This window comes from Bison bison, unplaced genomic scaffold (genome assembly GCF_000754665.1).
Source record: "Bison bison bison isolate TAMUID 2011002044 unplaced genomic scaffold, Bison_UMD1.0 scf7180017864105, whole genome shotgun sequence".
Taxonomy (NCBI): Eukaryota; Metazoa; Chordata; class Mammalia; order Artiodactyla; family Bovidae; genus Bison; species Bison bison.
Genome location: NW_011494677.1, coordinates 5,781,796 through 5,798,687, shown reverse-complemented (window position 1 = coordinate 5,798,687; position 16,892 = coordinate 5,781,796). Strand labels below are relative to the sequence as shown.

The 16,892-nt window shown below is 36.6% G+C and overlaps 1 protein-coding gene across 1 annotated transcript in view; it reads left to right on the top strand.

Moving 5' to 3' along the window:
• The window catches only part of LOC104987744 (pro-neuregulin-3, membrane-bound isoform-like), a 104,091-nt gene extending 92,962 nt beyond the window's left edge, over positions 1–11,129 (top strand). The window contains exon 3 of the mRNA XM_010838801.1: positions 10,579–11,129. Coding sequence (XP_010837103.1) covers positions 10,579–10,672 — 94 coding nt within the window. The 3' untranslated portion in view covers positions 10,673–11,129. The remainder of the gene's footprint in view (positions 1–10,578) is intronic.
• Positions 11,130–16,892: the final 5,763 nt, after the last annotated feature.

Genomic DNA, 16,892 nt, shown 5'->3' with positions numbered 1-16,892 from the left:
TTTTTTTTTTTTTTTTTTTTGCTTCTTTAAAAAAGCATCTGAGACCACTCGATTTTAATTATAATAATGAAACATGATCTTTTTCATCCTAGCCTTTGCAAAAAGATTTGCAAGCTGAGTGAGTACATATGATAGTTTCTGAATACCTCTTAGGAACCAGTGCAGTTATTCCCCACATATTAATTTCAGCTCTTCTGTGGCCCTCCCACAATCTATACAAAACATGCTATCGCCTAAGTGCTGTTCATTGGTTCCATTTTGGTATTGTGCCAACAACTGTGAGTTTTTTTTCACCCACACAGCTTTTCATTAAACATTAAGCCCAATCTATAAAGAAATACTTTTATATTTTTCTAATCTTAATGAGAAATGTTTGGTATTCCTCTAATAGTTATTAAAGCAGCAAACCACGAATAAATATTGTGTCCCCCAACTGAATCCTGTACCAATTCTCAGAAAATTTGCACTATGATTTAATCATATCTATTTTTTTTGGTAATTATAATCTTTCAGAAAACTGTTAAAGATTATCATTAGCTTTTGTTGGAAAGAAAACTGTGACATCTATGATTTTGATAAGTTTTATCCCCCTTTTGCACTGCCTTTATTGATACATGAAAGCAAGCCAGAACACTGAAGAATTGAGTATAGTCAATATGCAAAATATTTCATGCCTTTTTTGTTAAATGAGTATATTTTTAATCCCTCTGTTGCAAATATGTATAACATTAAAAACAATCACTAGTCAGAAATGAAACAAAGGCAAGTCATATACCGAGTCTTACAATAATATGTTGTTGATTGGATGACTTGAATAGAAACAGAAAACGTGAAAGTGTTGCATTGGCTCATCATGGCCCTATGTAGGAAGCCAGTTCATAGTTTCCATATGGTCCATCTGTCTAGAGCAAAACATTTCTGAAGCATGAGCCACATCGTTCAAAGTCAGCTTTATCCCTGACTTAAGACATGACTCAGAAACACCACAAGCGTGTAAGTTTCCAAGTGGTCTCTCTGGTCACCTAATCCACTGTTGTCTTCTTGGGAGCTGAAGTGGAAGACTTTACAGCAAATCTCTTTTGTCTCTCCATTTAGAACAAGGTGTTCCAAATGGATTAACCATATAACAGTTAAACACTTCTCTGAGGAGACCTTTGCTGTTACTTGGACTTCTCTCCTGGGAACAGTGTGGGAATATCCGCGGTGTTTCTCATCTTATGTATTTCTCTTCTCTCTTTAGTAATTTAAAATTTATCTTGAGGGGGAGAAAAAAAAAGTTTCTATTCAAGATTGCATAAAGACCAGAAAAGAATCATTCCATCTTTTACCCTCTGGTGCCCCATGTAGTCACATGGTTCAAAGAAACAAGACACTTTGAACTTGACATTGTCCAGATTATCCTCTTGGTTTTCTCCCCTTGTTCTTGTATATCTGCCCTTCTGAGTAGTAAGAGAACTCTTTTGGAACATGTTGATGTGATTTTTTTTAATCTAAAACTGACTTTACACCCGACCATATTTATAAACCCATGATGCTGTCCTGTGGACAGATGTAGCATTCCCATGTGGGGATTAGAGTTTTAACCACCAATTTTGGTGACTAGTCTTGAGCTCTTTCACTTCAACTCTCTGGACAATTTATTTATAACATAGAGTTAATATGTTCTCCAAATTTCTTCCCAGGAGTCAATGAAATTAAATGAACTTATTTCTGTGAAAGCACTTCTAACTTTGGGGAAGTGAGTTTTTCCTTACAATAAAAAATAAATGGTAGAATTACATTCTCTCTGTAGACACTGGAAAAATATATACACCTGTCTTAACAGACTGTGTTATCATGTTTAATTCCCAATTCTTCATTTTATTTAACACTAGCCATTTTTATTTGATTTGTTGGGGCCACCAGCTAGCTTTCTAACTTTGCATTTGATGTTCATTCAATCATGTAGTATCTCTGATCGTTAATTTCCTTATATTTAAAAACAGAAACAGAAAACAAACAAAGCATAGGAAAGTGGGCGGTGCCTTTAAACATGAACTTATCATTTTGTCTAATTAATTTGTATGAAACCATGTGGTACATATAAGGGCCTATATTGTATTACACATGATTATAGAGACAGTTATGAAAAAAATTTAACCATAGGAGATAAAGTCACAAAAATGTGCTATAATAAATTAAACTCAGTAAATGAAATATTAATTAAAATTTGTTTATAAAACAGCTACATCTATCCCAGGCAGTTTTGTAAACACAATGAAAATATACAGCATGGTGCCTGGTCCCTGGGAACTTAGTCTATTTATGGAAATAGAGTAACTAAAATAGTAGATCAATTAGAGTGTCTTTATCCCAGGTGGCAGAGTGCTGATGATTATGGTAATAAGAATTTACAGAAGGAAAAGAAAAGACTGGAGTACGTTGAAGACTATATAAGCATAGTCATCACTTATGGAGTTTTTTCCACATACTATTAAATATACCATATACCATACCATCTAATCTTCTCATTAGACACAGTGACATGCATACCTAGACCAGCAACTCCATTCTGGGAAGTAAAACAAAACAAACAAAAAAAGTCAAGTTAGACAGGAGAATCAGTTTCTGAGCTCTGAAAACCAAGGAGAGGACTTTGGACGTTGTGACAACTAATCAAGAGTCATAGTACCTTCTGGAACAGTTTAGGTACACCGTAAACCTAGAAGATGTTTAGGGAGGAGAGACTTCCATACAGATTAGAGACACCTGGGCACTAGATAAGATGGGGAGAAAAAGTCAAGACATTAGCTAAGGTTAAGGTTTTATAAAATTCTTGCTTAGTAATTGATGCAAGTAAAAATGATGATGAAAATAATATAGCACATTAGTAGCTGGTGGTTCAGATTCAAGTTGTGTCCTGTGGCCTCATCATCGTGGCTGTAGAAGGAGACATTTGGAATACAGCAAAGGAATATATTTTGGGTTAGTTCTGGAGTGCCTAAGAACAGCCAGCTCTGGGAGACCTCATCCTTCAGAGCAAGTGAGACACTTACCTGCTATCACACTGAGCAGGGAGACAAACCTCTGTGAGTGGGTGGGACTCATATGGCAAAGATCTAGAGAGTCAGCTCTTTAGACGACCTACCTACAGCGATGGTCATTGTAGTCATTTCCTACAGTAACATGTAGAAAATGTTATTGAAGGAATACCCATTTCTTCTGTGTCCCTCTCTGTATCTACAGTCCTGCTGTGTACTTTCTAGGTACTTATTAACTCATTTTGACTTTCCTGAAGACAGATGGAAGGAAATATTTTGGTTCTTATGGAAATCAATTTAGCGGCAGTTTGGCCTAAAGGCAGTTGCATTGTGTCCTTAATAGCTTAGTTCTTTTTTTCTCCTGAAATCAGTTAGGCAGCCACATATATTTATTGATCTCCTTCCACGAGGCAAATTCTGTGCTTGTGCTCGTTATGAAGTAGTAAACAAAATCGCATGGTCTCAGCCCTCATGGAGTCCGTAGGCCTGTGAGTAGCAGACAAATTTCAGAGCATTAATTAAACTGTAAATGATAGTTGTGCTGAGTGCTTTGACAAGTATTTAGGGAGCTAAGGGAATGTATCATGGAGGACACCAACCAGACGGAAGCAGAGTCTCCATGGGGGAAAAAACGTTTATGCAGCCCTCACCTTGAGAAGCATATAGTCTATTTAAAATAAAATGATCTGTCAGCAAAATTCAAGTATACAATACCACATTATGAACTAATTTCACATTAGATCCCAGGGTTTTTTTTTATCTTATAGCTGAAGAAGTTATAAGTTATCTTATAACTGAAGTTATTTATCTTATAACCAAAAAATTTTTAAATAGTCACCTTATGAGGTGACTGATGAGTTAATTAGCTCTTGGTGGTAATCATTAAATAATGTATAATATATCAAATCATCAGTTTGCACAGCTTAAGTGTATACAATATTGTCAATAATACCTCCGTAAGTCTGGGGGGAAATAAAAAATTAAAATAAAATGCATCATTGTGAAATATTTCTATTGAAAGATTTAAGTCAAAAGTGAGTATTTAGAGGTTTCATCATCAAATGGGGCTGGAGTGGATGGAAGGTTCAGAATCGCTATGCTGTGTATAGGGGCATCCTCCAGAGACAAAACCAAACCACAAATTAGCCGAGTCCATAAGTCATCATGTCACAAGGACAGAGAGATGTATGGGCTATAGACTGAGCCCATATCCGATGAAATTGTTTGACCCCAAAGTAAAGGATACATCATTTAGGGTAAACAACGGCAAGGATTTTCATCTACGGATGAGCATTTCAGAACAAGCTGTACAAACAGAACTTTGGGAAGGGCACCAGGGTTCACACAAGGAGAGGTTAGTTCATAAACACCGACACCTCATTAGTGGGATTGTATGTCTTCGACATTGAAAACCAACAGTGCAGATCCAGGATGACTTAGTTTTTTTTCCCCCCTCAGTATTTATCCATGGGTCCACTGTGGCCACTCTGTGTGTACCGTTATCTCAAGTATTGGGAACTAGTCCCCAGATCATAATAAAAAAGCAATGGGATGATCCATACTAGCTGAACAGTGATGGGGAGGTCTAAGGTTGGATCTGTAGGAAATGTTATTGAAGGAACATATTATATTTAATATTTTCTTTAATGATGTTGAAGAAGGCATTTCCTTGAGGAAACAAATGTATTTTGCAGATGATACCATAAGGAACACTAAAACACAAATTAGAAAAGCATATATGAACCTTAAGAAATTTCACTTCACAGTAGATAACAGAATGCAGATCATCTTGGAAAAATGCAGACTAATAGTAACAATCCATTTGGGAAAGAATAATGTACAACACAGATACTCAGCCAGTGAGTGGGCGAGCTCTAGTCAGAATCCCGAGTGAAGGGGTGAAAAGTCAGCCCTTGCAACAGGATCCTGTAGAAAAACAAGCCAGCACTGTGGCGTGTACATTGCCAAGTCTGGTTTACAGAGGAAGAGCCAAAGTCCTTAAAGCCTAACGTTTAAACTCACTGATAACCCTTCACACGTATATGTTGGCCTTTCCATTACCTACTGTTTGTAAACATGGACCTCAGAGAAATTGCTTCAGATGTTGTACTATGTGAAGGAAATACCCAGCTAGTATTGAGGTAGAGCGAAAAGACAGTAAGGCTGCTTCTTTTTTGGATAACTGTCTAAAACATCTCCTGGTGGAGTGATGCGTAAATAGAGGGGAAATACCGCATGTAAATCTGTTTCCCTTCTCCTGTCGGATCAAGGGAGAACCTAATGAAAATTAATGAAACCAAGAAGTAAAGACAGGAAGAGAAGGGATGTAAGGGTGGTTTATAAATTGACCATAAATTTCAAAAACCACTAAGCCATTTATAATGGCTTATAAAATTAGCAAATCCTAAATAACTGAAAGTTTCTTGGGGTTCTGGAAATATCTTTAATGATATCTAGTATCTCCACCAAAAAAAGGGGGGGGGATAATTTATTCAATTAGAATGTAAAAAATAGACCAAACACTAAACTGATTCAGAAAATGACATGAATTGATAATCGATTACACAGTAAGCATATCAGGATAATCACCATGTATTAAGGTTATTATTAAGAACCATTTTTATTTTACTATGCAGAAGTCTTGGTTACTAGACTGTAACTGCTTTATTGAATCCTGGGTTAAATGGTATTTCAGTAATGGGATTTAAATTTGAGGTAACAGACTTACTGTTAAAGAGTTATATGGAGTCTTTTCCAAATTCCAGACTCAATGTTAAAGGTTTCTGTATAGGGGAAGGAGTTTGTGAGGAAGGTACTATTAAAAAAAAATTATTTGGAAGTCTACAGAGGAGAGAATTGGTCACAAACTATAGAAATGAAAGCCAAAGTTCAATATTGACCTGTACTTGACCAATCAATTGCTATATGGGTCTCTTTGATACAGTTCTTTACTGGACACTATGTTCTAACCTTCAATCAGGTTCAATTTAACCAGTATTTTATGAGAGTCCTTCAAGAGCCAGGCACTGGGGTGAAACATTAGAGCTATAAAATGATCAGAATTTGTTCACCATCTTCACAAAGAGATAATCACAAGACCAACAGGCCAGGGCAGTGGAAGAGATGGAGGCACCATGCAGTGAGAGCCAAATAAGGAATCCCTCACTCAGGGCGTGGACATGGGTTGGTGAGGAGGTGACACTCAGGAAGGAGTTGATGTTGTATTGGAAGAGACAGTGCTTCATTCAGATGAAACTGTGTGAATTTTCATCTCCTGAAGAACAAATATAGAACAAAGATTGCTTACCTTTGCTTATCTTCATTTATCTTTGTATAAGAGCAAATACTAAAATTTTTAAAAATATCTCCATCTTCTAATCTGATGGGTAAAACAATTGGTATATATAGATTTGAAGCTACAGTAAGGGCTCAATTGTTATTCAGACAGATTCTTCTAAGACAGAATTCTTGGAAGGTGCTCAGACTCAGGCCAGAGCACATTGTCCACAATGAGATTAAAGCTACTGTACTCCTATCTCCGAAGAAGGTGACAGATTGGCTGCTTAAAGGACAATGCTAACAGAAAAGTATGCCAACAGCCAGACAGTCACCCTGTTCTTTTAGGAGTCATACTGTAGAGTTTAATCAGAGCCTATAAATCAGATGGGCTTCCCTGGTAGCTCAGATGGCAAAGAATCTGCCCACAGTGTGAGAGACCTGGGTTCGATCCCTGGGTCAGCAAGATCCTGTGGAGAAAGAAATGGCAACCCACTCCAGTATTCTTGCCTGGAGAATCCCATGGACAGAGGAGACTGGTGGATTACAGTCCATGGGTTCACAAAGAGTCAGACACCAGACACGACTGAGCGACTCACACCTTATAGATCAAGTGCATTTCCATTTGCATGTGCTTTCTCTGCCCAATCAATGCAGTCTGCAGTTTGCTCATGCAGAAGTTGTTTCCACTTCCTCCCATCTGATTGGGCAACAACTCCAGATGTCCACAAAAGTTACCTAATGATTATAGCTCTGAACCCTTGACTGGCCTAGGAATAGGTATTTGACATTTGTTTTGCCTCCATGATTGTCTTAAAATATCAGTTCTATCAGAAGAATCGTTTTAAAGTTCTTGAGTCCTCCCTGACTGGTAATACATTCAGAAGAGATGATGCCAGGTTTTTGCACAGTGATTCCATGTAGGAGAGTGACTCCCAGAACCTTTGTGGTAAAAGAAACCTTTGATAATCACTTAGGTAAATCTTTACATTTTATCACTGAAGACAACTGTGGCCCAGTGAAGCCAAATGGACTTCTCACATCCAAACAGCAAGATTCTGCAATGCCAGGATAGAGGGCCTTAGTCTCCATCTTTGGAAGTCAGGATCTCTGACATCCTAAATTTAATGTACATACAGATCTCTTAGGGATCTTATTAAAATGCAGATTCTTATTCCATAGTTCTAGACTGGGGCCTGAGACTCTACGCGTCTACTAACAAGATTCCAGCAGATGTTGATTCTGTTGGTCCTTGGACCCCACTTTGAATAATAATAAGGATTTACACTAAGAAAATGCCTCCAAGTGAAGATAAACGTTAGTGAAAGGATAGCTCTGGTTCAGACATAGCAGGTAATTCCAAAAAGGATTGGTATACCTTATGCAGATCTACTGTTACTGCACCAAATATTCTGTATCATTTTATGATAGAGATAAACCACCATCTTATAATACTAGTTTCCTAGGAAACATCATTTTAGAATCTTGTACTAATTAGAAAATTGATTGGGTAGGATTTTTGCTCCCCTTCATCTCGTTGTCCCATGCCTTCTTATTTCAAAAATGTCATCTAAGATGCATAATTGGCAATTTTCTGATAAATGTATTTCTTATCTTAAGGAATTCATGATTCTTGAGCTCTTTGTGAATTTCATGATTCTTAAAGAGGCATTTCTTACCTCTAATAGTTCTGTCACACACACAGACACACACACGCACACACACACACACACACACACAGGCCATAGTCACACATCTTATACTATATTCTTTCCATGAAGCAAATGAGTTATTATGTGATCAAATTAAGAATTTAAATTTTTACGAGAGTGCAAACAGGTAAGATGAAATGGTCATTATAGAATATATTCTTAGTTCTGGAATTACCTGCTTAATTATACTGTATGTCTATATGGATTTATAGTCCTGGTTCAGAAAAAATATAAAAATAAAATATCATATACTTCACAAATTTTTACATCAAATAAGTTACATGGAAAGCATGGTTCCATGTGTTTTTCTTAAATTACATGGAAAGACATTCTTAATTGAAGCAGGTAGAATGACATATTCATAAGAAATGACCCAACCTCACAGGTTATAGTTCTTATTTTTGTATTTCTCTAGGTAGTTCTTCCTCTACTCATTTCAGCAAAAGTAACCAGTTCATTTAAAAACTTTTTTTGAAGAATTAAAAAAAAAACTGTGTAAATAACAAGATATTTGTTGTTAAGCTTATTGATATTATTATTAATGATCATAATTATACTTTATTGACACAAGTACTCATAGGGCTGAAAATACAGAACTGTTAGTATTTACTCTTACAAGCCATTCTTCATGAAATTGGTGAAGCAGATGTACCAGATCACTTGAGAATGTTTTTTTGGCACTGAATTTGGCTTTAAGGGGGATGGAAAAAAAAAATCAACCTGATATTAGCAAAAATTTTTTGCTAATTTTTTATTCACATCTCTTTGATGCCAAAAAGGTGGTGTTTATTTTTATTTATTCTGGAAAGGAAATCATGCATGATGTTTATGGTCTAGATGAACTATTGATAATAATCATGGCTATCAGTGTGGGGCACCTGTAAGAAGTATATTTGTGTCCTGGAACTTTCTGGTGACCCTGTTTCTTTGAGTATGATATTTGGGGTAAAATGAATCCATTCTGAAATGCTTTAGTTACTGGAGTGACAGCAACAAAAAGAGCAGTTTTAAAGGACTTCCATCTCTAGGTACAGCCCCATCCCAAGACCTTGAGAACAATATTCTACCAAGATTCTGGAATTTTGATAGGCAAATGTGAGTGAGTAAAATGTAAATTTTATACAGTTTCAAAACAGTTTACCTTAAATACAAAATGATTTTCATTAAATACTTCAGTGGAAGAGTAACTGTTTAAATTTTTTAAATGTATTTGTATTTGATTTGGGATGATTGCATGAAGTGAAATTTATACTACTAAAAATCTGCCTCTTTATAGATTTTTTACACCATTAAAAATAAGACCTACTTTGTATAATCTTTTAAAAAAAGGAGGATGTCATTTTTCTTGTCAGTAATCATTAGAGTGTGAAAGTGCTTGACTCCTATTGTAATTTGATGATTTCAAAGATACCAATGACAGAGGAGCCTGGCAAGCTACAGTCCATGGGGTCTCAGAGGCAGACATGACTTAATGACTAAACAACAACAAAATGAAGTACAAAATTGTGTCTACAAAAGAAAAAACTCAAAATTATTTAAATGGTAAATGATGATGGATGGAACCATATAAGCTCTTACCAAACCAGTGTTTCAGCATCAGGTGATCATTGACAAATTCGGAAATGCCCAAGAGATAATGACTTATCTGCCCATACCTTGCCAAGCCCTTTCAACCTTTCAGCCTCACACTAGTTAAATTTCAGTTAACTGAGTTTATGAAGACTGAAGCAAACAACAGAAATATATACCCCACGGTTTTCATGGGACATGGTTTTCTAAATGTTTTGTCTTCTTTTCTTTATGTTGTTCAGCCACCAGGTCATTTGTAGGACTCTCCATACTCCATAGGAGGAAAATTGCCAGTCTGAAAGTTCAGTGTCTTTAGCGTTCGATTGCTTATTACATTTTTACCCTCTAGGTGCCAACCTGGATTCACTGGAGCGAGATGTACTGAGAATGTGCCCATGAAAGTCCAAACCCAAGAAAGTATGTTAAAATAATCTGAAATTTGCTCTCTCCCCCAAACTACAGCAACAGTCGCTACCGCTTGGTGCCTTTACAGCTCAGTTGTGACTGATGCCTTTTGTTCTAATCATGGTTAACCCACTCAGGGCAGAAACCCATTCAGTACGATCTTGTCTAGCTATGTCTCCACAACAAACCACAAAGGTCATCAATTTCATAAAACCCCTCAGGATGGTCCCTGACGCTGGCAATCATGGCGGGCGGGCCCACCAAAACTCCTTTCCTTCCAGTGCGTTGGACCAGCACCATAAGCAGAGAACCTAGTTGAAGAAAACACCCAGCTCTCATTTTAAGTGGCTCCGTTTGAGAGAACACGGTCACTTAAAATGCTGGGATCTTTCTATCATGTTTACCCAAATTTGTATCCCATTGGGGGAAACGCCAGAGCCTAAAAGCCATGATGAGGACAAAGACTCAGTCCCTGAGAGTGAACTCACCAAGTTCAGTCAAATGACACTGAAGGAGCTTCTTTCTAGCATATATTCACCTCTTCTCTTTTTTTCTCTGTTTTTTTTCTACCATTGTTTTTTTGTTTCTTCTCTCAGGTGCCCAAATGAGTTTACTGGTGATCGCTGCCAAAACTACGTAATGGCCAGCTTCTACAGTACGTCCACTCCCTTTCTGTCTCTGCCTGAATAGGCGCATGCTCAGTCGGTGCCGCTTTCTTGTTGCCGCATCTCCCCTCAGATTCCACCTAGAGCTAGATGCGTTTTACCAGGTCTAACATTGACTGCCTCTGCCTGTCGCATGAGAACATTAACACAAGCGATTGTATGACTTCCTCTGTCCGTGACTAGTGAGCTCTGAGCTACTCGTAGGTGCGTAAGGCTCCAGTGTTTCTGAAATTGATCTTGAATTACTGTGATACGACATGATAGTCCCTCTCACCCAGTGCAATGACAATAAAGGCCTTGAAAAGTCTCACTTTTATTGAGAAAATAAAAATCGTTCCACGGGACAGTCCCTCTTCTTTATAAAATGACCCTATCCTTGAAAAGGAGGTGTGTTAAGTTGTAACCAGTACACACTTGAAATGATGGTAAGTTCGCTTCGGTTCAGAATGTGTTCTTTCTGACAAATAAACAGAATAAAAAGAGTTCAGATGTTTCTCTTCATTAACCAAACAGTTTGCATTAAAAAAAAAAAAAAAAAAGCACTGAGTAGGAAAATTAAAAGCAAACATTTCACAGCAAAGGAGATAGCCTGGGTTCTATTTGACCTTGTTTAGGAAACAAGGGATTCAGGTCTAAATGATTTTTAGATGAATTGTTAAATCACTTATTTATGTTATTCTACTCTCAATAATAATTTTAGGAAAAAGTTGTTTTTTAAAAATATTTATTAGTTACTATGAAATATCACAGTTCACTGCTAGATGTATACTTTTAAAATGAGAACCGGGAAATTTTGCTGGATTTCTGTGGCTTCATGAAGTTTTGAACATTCCTAAAAGACCATTTACATTGTATATAACTGCATGGATAACTAAACTACGTATCTGTCCTTCTTTTGTGAACAAGGACTTTAGCTTTTAATTCTGGAACTTTCAAAACATTATTTTAAAAATAGATTCCATATAGTTATCCATTTAGATCAAAGGTGACAATTTTTTTTTTTCTGAAAATTTAGATCAGATAGTAAATGCTTTTGCATTTGCAGACCATACCATTACTGTCATAACCACAGAACACTCAGCCTATGGAGCACAAAAGCAATTCATAAGTATGGCCGTGTGCTATCAGATTTTATTTACAAAAGCATTATAATGGATTTGTCAGCCTCTGATTCGGCTTGTCAATTGCTTACCCCCAAAAATATTTCACATAGTGTATTGTGGTCTAAATTCATGTAACACAAGAAACAGTGATAGAAATTGGTCATTTGGGGGCCCTAAAAGAATGAGATTTGACCCTTATTTGTGTTCATGCAAAGAGTAACCTTCTGTTTCTCATGTTAACAGTTAGGGAAGAATAAATTCTATCAAAAAAGAAATTTCATATGCATTATGAGGAGATTGGACCCATACTATTCTATCAGTTTTTTAGTGGGTGGTACTTCTGATGTATTTACAAAAGCTGCATATAAAAAATCACGTTACAGACCATTTTTTGTTGTGAAAAAGTGATAAATTGGCATTGCCAAATTTTCAAACACAGTCTCCTCTTTATTCAAAACCTTTAAATAAAATGCTTTCACTGGACAGAATTGTTCTCTCTATAGCTATAGATTATTGTTATAAAGCTAGATAAGATGGAGCATAAAAACAGAAGGTAAATAATAGAATTTTACTTAATACAGCCATTCCTTTTAGAAATGTTTGTATTTAAATGACATGGATTTACAAATCCCTGTGACTGTATAAATTCAGTACAATTATATTTTAAACTTTAATGAAAATTCTGAACATGTGTATTGTACTTAAATTTTTGGAATATCATTGTGCACTGAAAGCAATGTAAAAATGAAGGCATTTTCCAAAATAATGATGCAGTGTGATCTGACAGTAGAACCTGAAAAAATATTCTCAATTTCTCTTTTAGACCATATTCTCTTTCATAAGATATGATTTAAAAATAGCCATTATGTATTTTAATCGGAATGTGATTCCTTGAATAAATTCTTTAGTAAGCTTTCAGTGGCACTTTTGGAAGATGTCCAGGAAAACGGCATTCAGATTTAACCTGATTTAACAAAGATAGATAGGAAGCACATTTATAAACAAAGTCTGTAATGACTGTGCATCAGCCCTGCCTCGTGTCTGGAAAAGCAAGAGCTTCCATTCAGAAACTGCTTTCCAAAATTGTCTTGCCCAGAGTTAATTTTCTAACTTCCATGTCTTAAATTCTCAGTTTTTACTTCCACAGACCTTCACATCGAAGGCAGGGAAATAAATATTTGCTGCTCTAAGAACTTTATGTTCAACTAGTAATGAAAGCTACGCAAAAGCTAAAAGGTGTTGCCATCTTGGTAAAGTTTAAAATTTTCTTATTTTTGTTCATAAAGTTTGAAATGCATATCATACATTTTAAAAGAAAAAATATTCCCCAGCTTCAGAGAGACACATTGTTCAACTTACCAAACCACATTTTCAGTTGATGAATCACATTGTAAAAGAACATACAGTTTTTTAAATGATTCTAAACCATAACTTACATTATTAGGATTTAATACAATTTTTCTGGTCAGGGTGTCCTATGGGACATGTATTGATTTATAAAAACTGATTTAAAATATAAAAAAAAAGGAACACATGTATCTTTTATAGGGCTTTCTTGAAGGAAGCCATTTGCCTTGAAATAAAACATTTACAATACTTTCTTGGAAAATACTGTCAAGGTTAGTAAGCTTTAGATTTCACCCCTCTCAACACAGAGTTCCTGCTTGAAAGCATTGTTTTCATCATGGTGTGTGTGTTGTGTGTGGGGGGGTGCATGTGTGTCTGTGTTTGTATATACAGACAATCAATAATCAATTTATAGACTATAGGAAAAAACACACAGCTTCAATAGTTTCAAGCAGTATGGAGCAAATAGGTCATATATAAACTAACATCTAATAGGAAGTAATTCTAGAATAGCCCAAAGTATAGACTATTTAAAAGAGTACAGTTTTAGAACTTACAGGCATATCCTCAGAATGAGTAAACTCAGATAGCCTTAAAAGTATTTTTGATTTGTAGTTTACTAGTGCCTAAATTATTTGTGTTGATTTTTCCAAATGTTTTTTTAAATTCACTGAAGTTATTAGTTTCTTTATCAAACATGTGTATCTTGCTAAAAGTAGAATAAAGACACATCAGCCTATAACAGAATTATTAACTCCAGCTAAGCATTAGTGAGATTTCACTGTGTGTGTTTTTATGAACATACTTGCTCATGGCATATGGAAACTTGGAAGAAAGGAGTTTCCTATTGCATTTCAAAGGGTTCAGTGGCAATGTGGATTGGTATATGTGAAAAAAAAAAAGCATCTACTATTGTAAAGGTAAGTTGAAAATTAGAAGTCAGTGGCTAAATTGGTCCCATGTAAAAATGACATTGACAAGACTCCTCTAGAAACCTCAGAGGGGCAAAAGTCAAGAGGACACATACCTCTTTGAGATTACTTGCTTAAGAAAACCCAAGAATGTCTCCAAATGTTAACAGAAATTATAATTGCATGTATGGACAATTTCAACTTTTCAAGAAATTTTCTTGTTCTTTTCTCTAATGCAGTTGAAAATTTAAATTAACCTACAGGTTAATCAGTTTTCTCCAAACAATTATAAAATCCTACAGCAAAAGATTAGTGAGTCAATACTTAATAGTTTCTAAAGACTCAGATTTAAATTAATTTTTTATATTGCTTACTGCACAGCAGGAAATCACATGTAGAAAAGGAAGCTAAATTGTTTACAGTAACCTTCGTGTTTTTGAATTATTAATTTAATTTGAAAAATGGAGTGGCTAGGCAGATGTTCAATAGGAAACATATGATATGTAATAAGCCTAAGCCAACATTAGATTAAATAGAACAGATAGAAAGTAATAACCTCTTCAGAAAATGAAAAGTATTTGTGTATTCTGCTTTTCTTGACTTACAATGAAAGAAATGTAGCCACCAATAGTCAAATAAATTACAGTAATGTTTGCTACAGGACTTGGGTGACTGATGCATGCTTCTTCTGCTTGTTTCCTTGTTAGGGCTTATGGCCAGAAGAGAGTACAATTTTAAGTACCAATTTCCCTTTGAATTATTTGAAATTGGAGCTGCCTGATATGAATGACTTCCCATGAAATGAAATTAGAGTTAGGCTCACCAACTTACCTATAAAACTGTAAATGCAGTAATATGTATGCATGAGCATGCTACTAATTTTATTGAAGACTTAACCAAGCTTTCTATGCAACTAATATAGATAATTAGCAGTGTTCATGTAGGCATGGAATCATGATTCTCTTCTCTGGAAAGAGTTTCTGTAGTCATCTGTTGATTTTAACCCTTAAATTTTTACTGACGTAGGAGGAAAAGGCAAGACACGGAGGGGGTTCTAGGGAGAAAAATTGAGTCAGTTGCTCATGGAAACATGTACGGAAATTTATTATCACTTCCTCAGAAAATGAATTGTGGTACCTTGATGTTCTGAAGTTTATATGGAGGAAACAAATTGGGGGAAAATGTCAATTTGTCCAATTCAGTGTTTCACAGAGGCAAGAGAAATTTGGATTGGAAAAAACTGTTAATTTTGCTGTGAACATGGTGCAACCAAAGTCACTCTATGTCCTCTTTCTTTAAATTTATGAAAAATGTACGTGATTTGCCTGAGTACCCCGGACTTAAGGCAAAGAAAATTCTATTATATAAAGTGCCTCTTTATCATTGTTCGTCAGTGTACTATTTGGTATGTATTTATACATACATATTATACATATATATATATATATACACACACATATATAAAATCTGGGAAACTTCATTTCCTTAAGAGGTGGCAAGTTTTTTTTTTTTTTTAATATAAATTCTTGATATATCACAGAGGCTGTCAGAGTTTTGAGGGCCCGGAAATTAATCAAAACTAAGCCTGCATGCCTGCGATCAGTGGCCCAAAGTAAATCTCCAGATACACCTGTCCACCAAGCTGTTAAAACCCCTCCGCTGTTGGCCGACACACTTCACGTCTCCTTTATTCCACAGGGTCACCCTGTGAGGCATGTGTCAATACCATAAGCATTTTGTCAATGAGAAATGAACTTGTCCAAAGTCACTGAACAGGTAAATGGCAGAGAAAGGACCTGAAACCAGGATGACTCCAAACACGATCTCTCTATGAGGAGATCTGTTCATGTCCAAGCTGTTTTGGAAGAGAAGTACCCCCCTCCAGTGTGTGCTTTCAAACTGAAGAGATGCCCTGTCAGATTCTGGGACTGTCCTGGTATCTCTCTAGTCAGTGACCAAGGAAAAGAAATACAGACCGCAGAACCCCTCTGTTTTCATCCTGCCCCACCTTCCCACCTGCCTTTCCACCCCCCACACACAAATAAGGGAGTCCTGAAGGGCCCCAGACGGTGACATTTGGTTAACAGTTTTTTGTTTCAAGAATGGAAAGCGTCACTTCTCGATTGTTTTTTTTTTTAATTTGCCTGATTTTCCCCACTTCTCCACTTAAGCCTGTGCAGGTCCGGCCAGTCCTGCAGTTCTGATGTGTCCTCAGTCAGGTGTGCTAGGACTGTGGGCTGGGGCGCACAGCTTCCAGCCCCCTCCCCTGGGCAGCGCTGCGGGCCCCCTGGGTGCCTACAGCCATCAGCTAGCATCTGGGCATCAGGGCTCAGCACTGGGAAGTGCCCATCTAATTGGCTCTTTGTGATTAGAGGAAGTGGTAAATTAAAATTAACCAAAGAACCCAGGAGTTGCATCCTCCCCCGCCTCCTTTTTTTTTTTTAACCATTTGAAAAAGTGAGGCAGTCACTGCTATCCCATGCAGATGATACAGAAAACTGGAAGCAGGCTTCCAGTTGCCTCAGTGCCCTGGCTGGCTTTTCTGAGCCAAAGTGTTCTCCATGTCATACACATGATGGAGAGAGTGGAAGATCTGGGGGGAAAGGAAATAGTTTAAAAATAAGTAAATAATACAGCAGGAAATATTAGAGCATAGCTAGCCCCAATGAAAAATAGCGATCTAATGTGACAAAAATTTCCAACCTAATTGCTCCTCTTGGCTTCACCTCCCTGCTCTGCCACTCTCTGCCTTTGGGTAAAATGACTTCACCTCCCTGGAACTCCACGCCTGCCTTTTGAAAGCAGCAGGGTGAAATGATACCAAATGCCATCTCTGATGATAAATCCGGTCTTTCGAGTCCCAGATAACGCATAGCATAGAGGA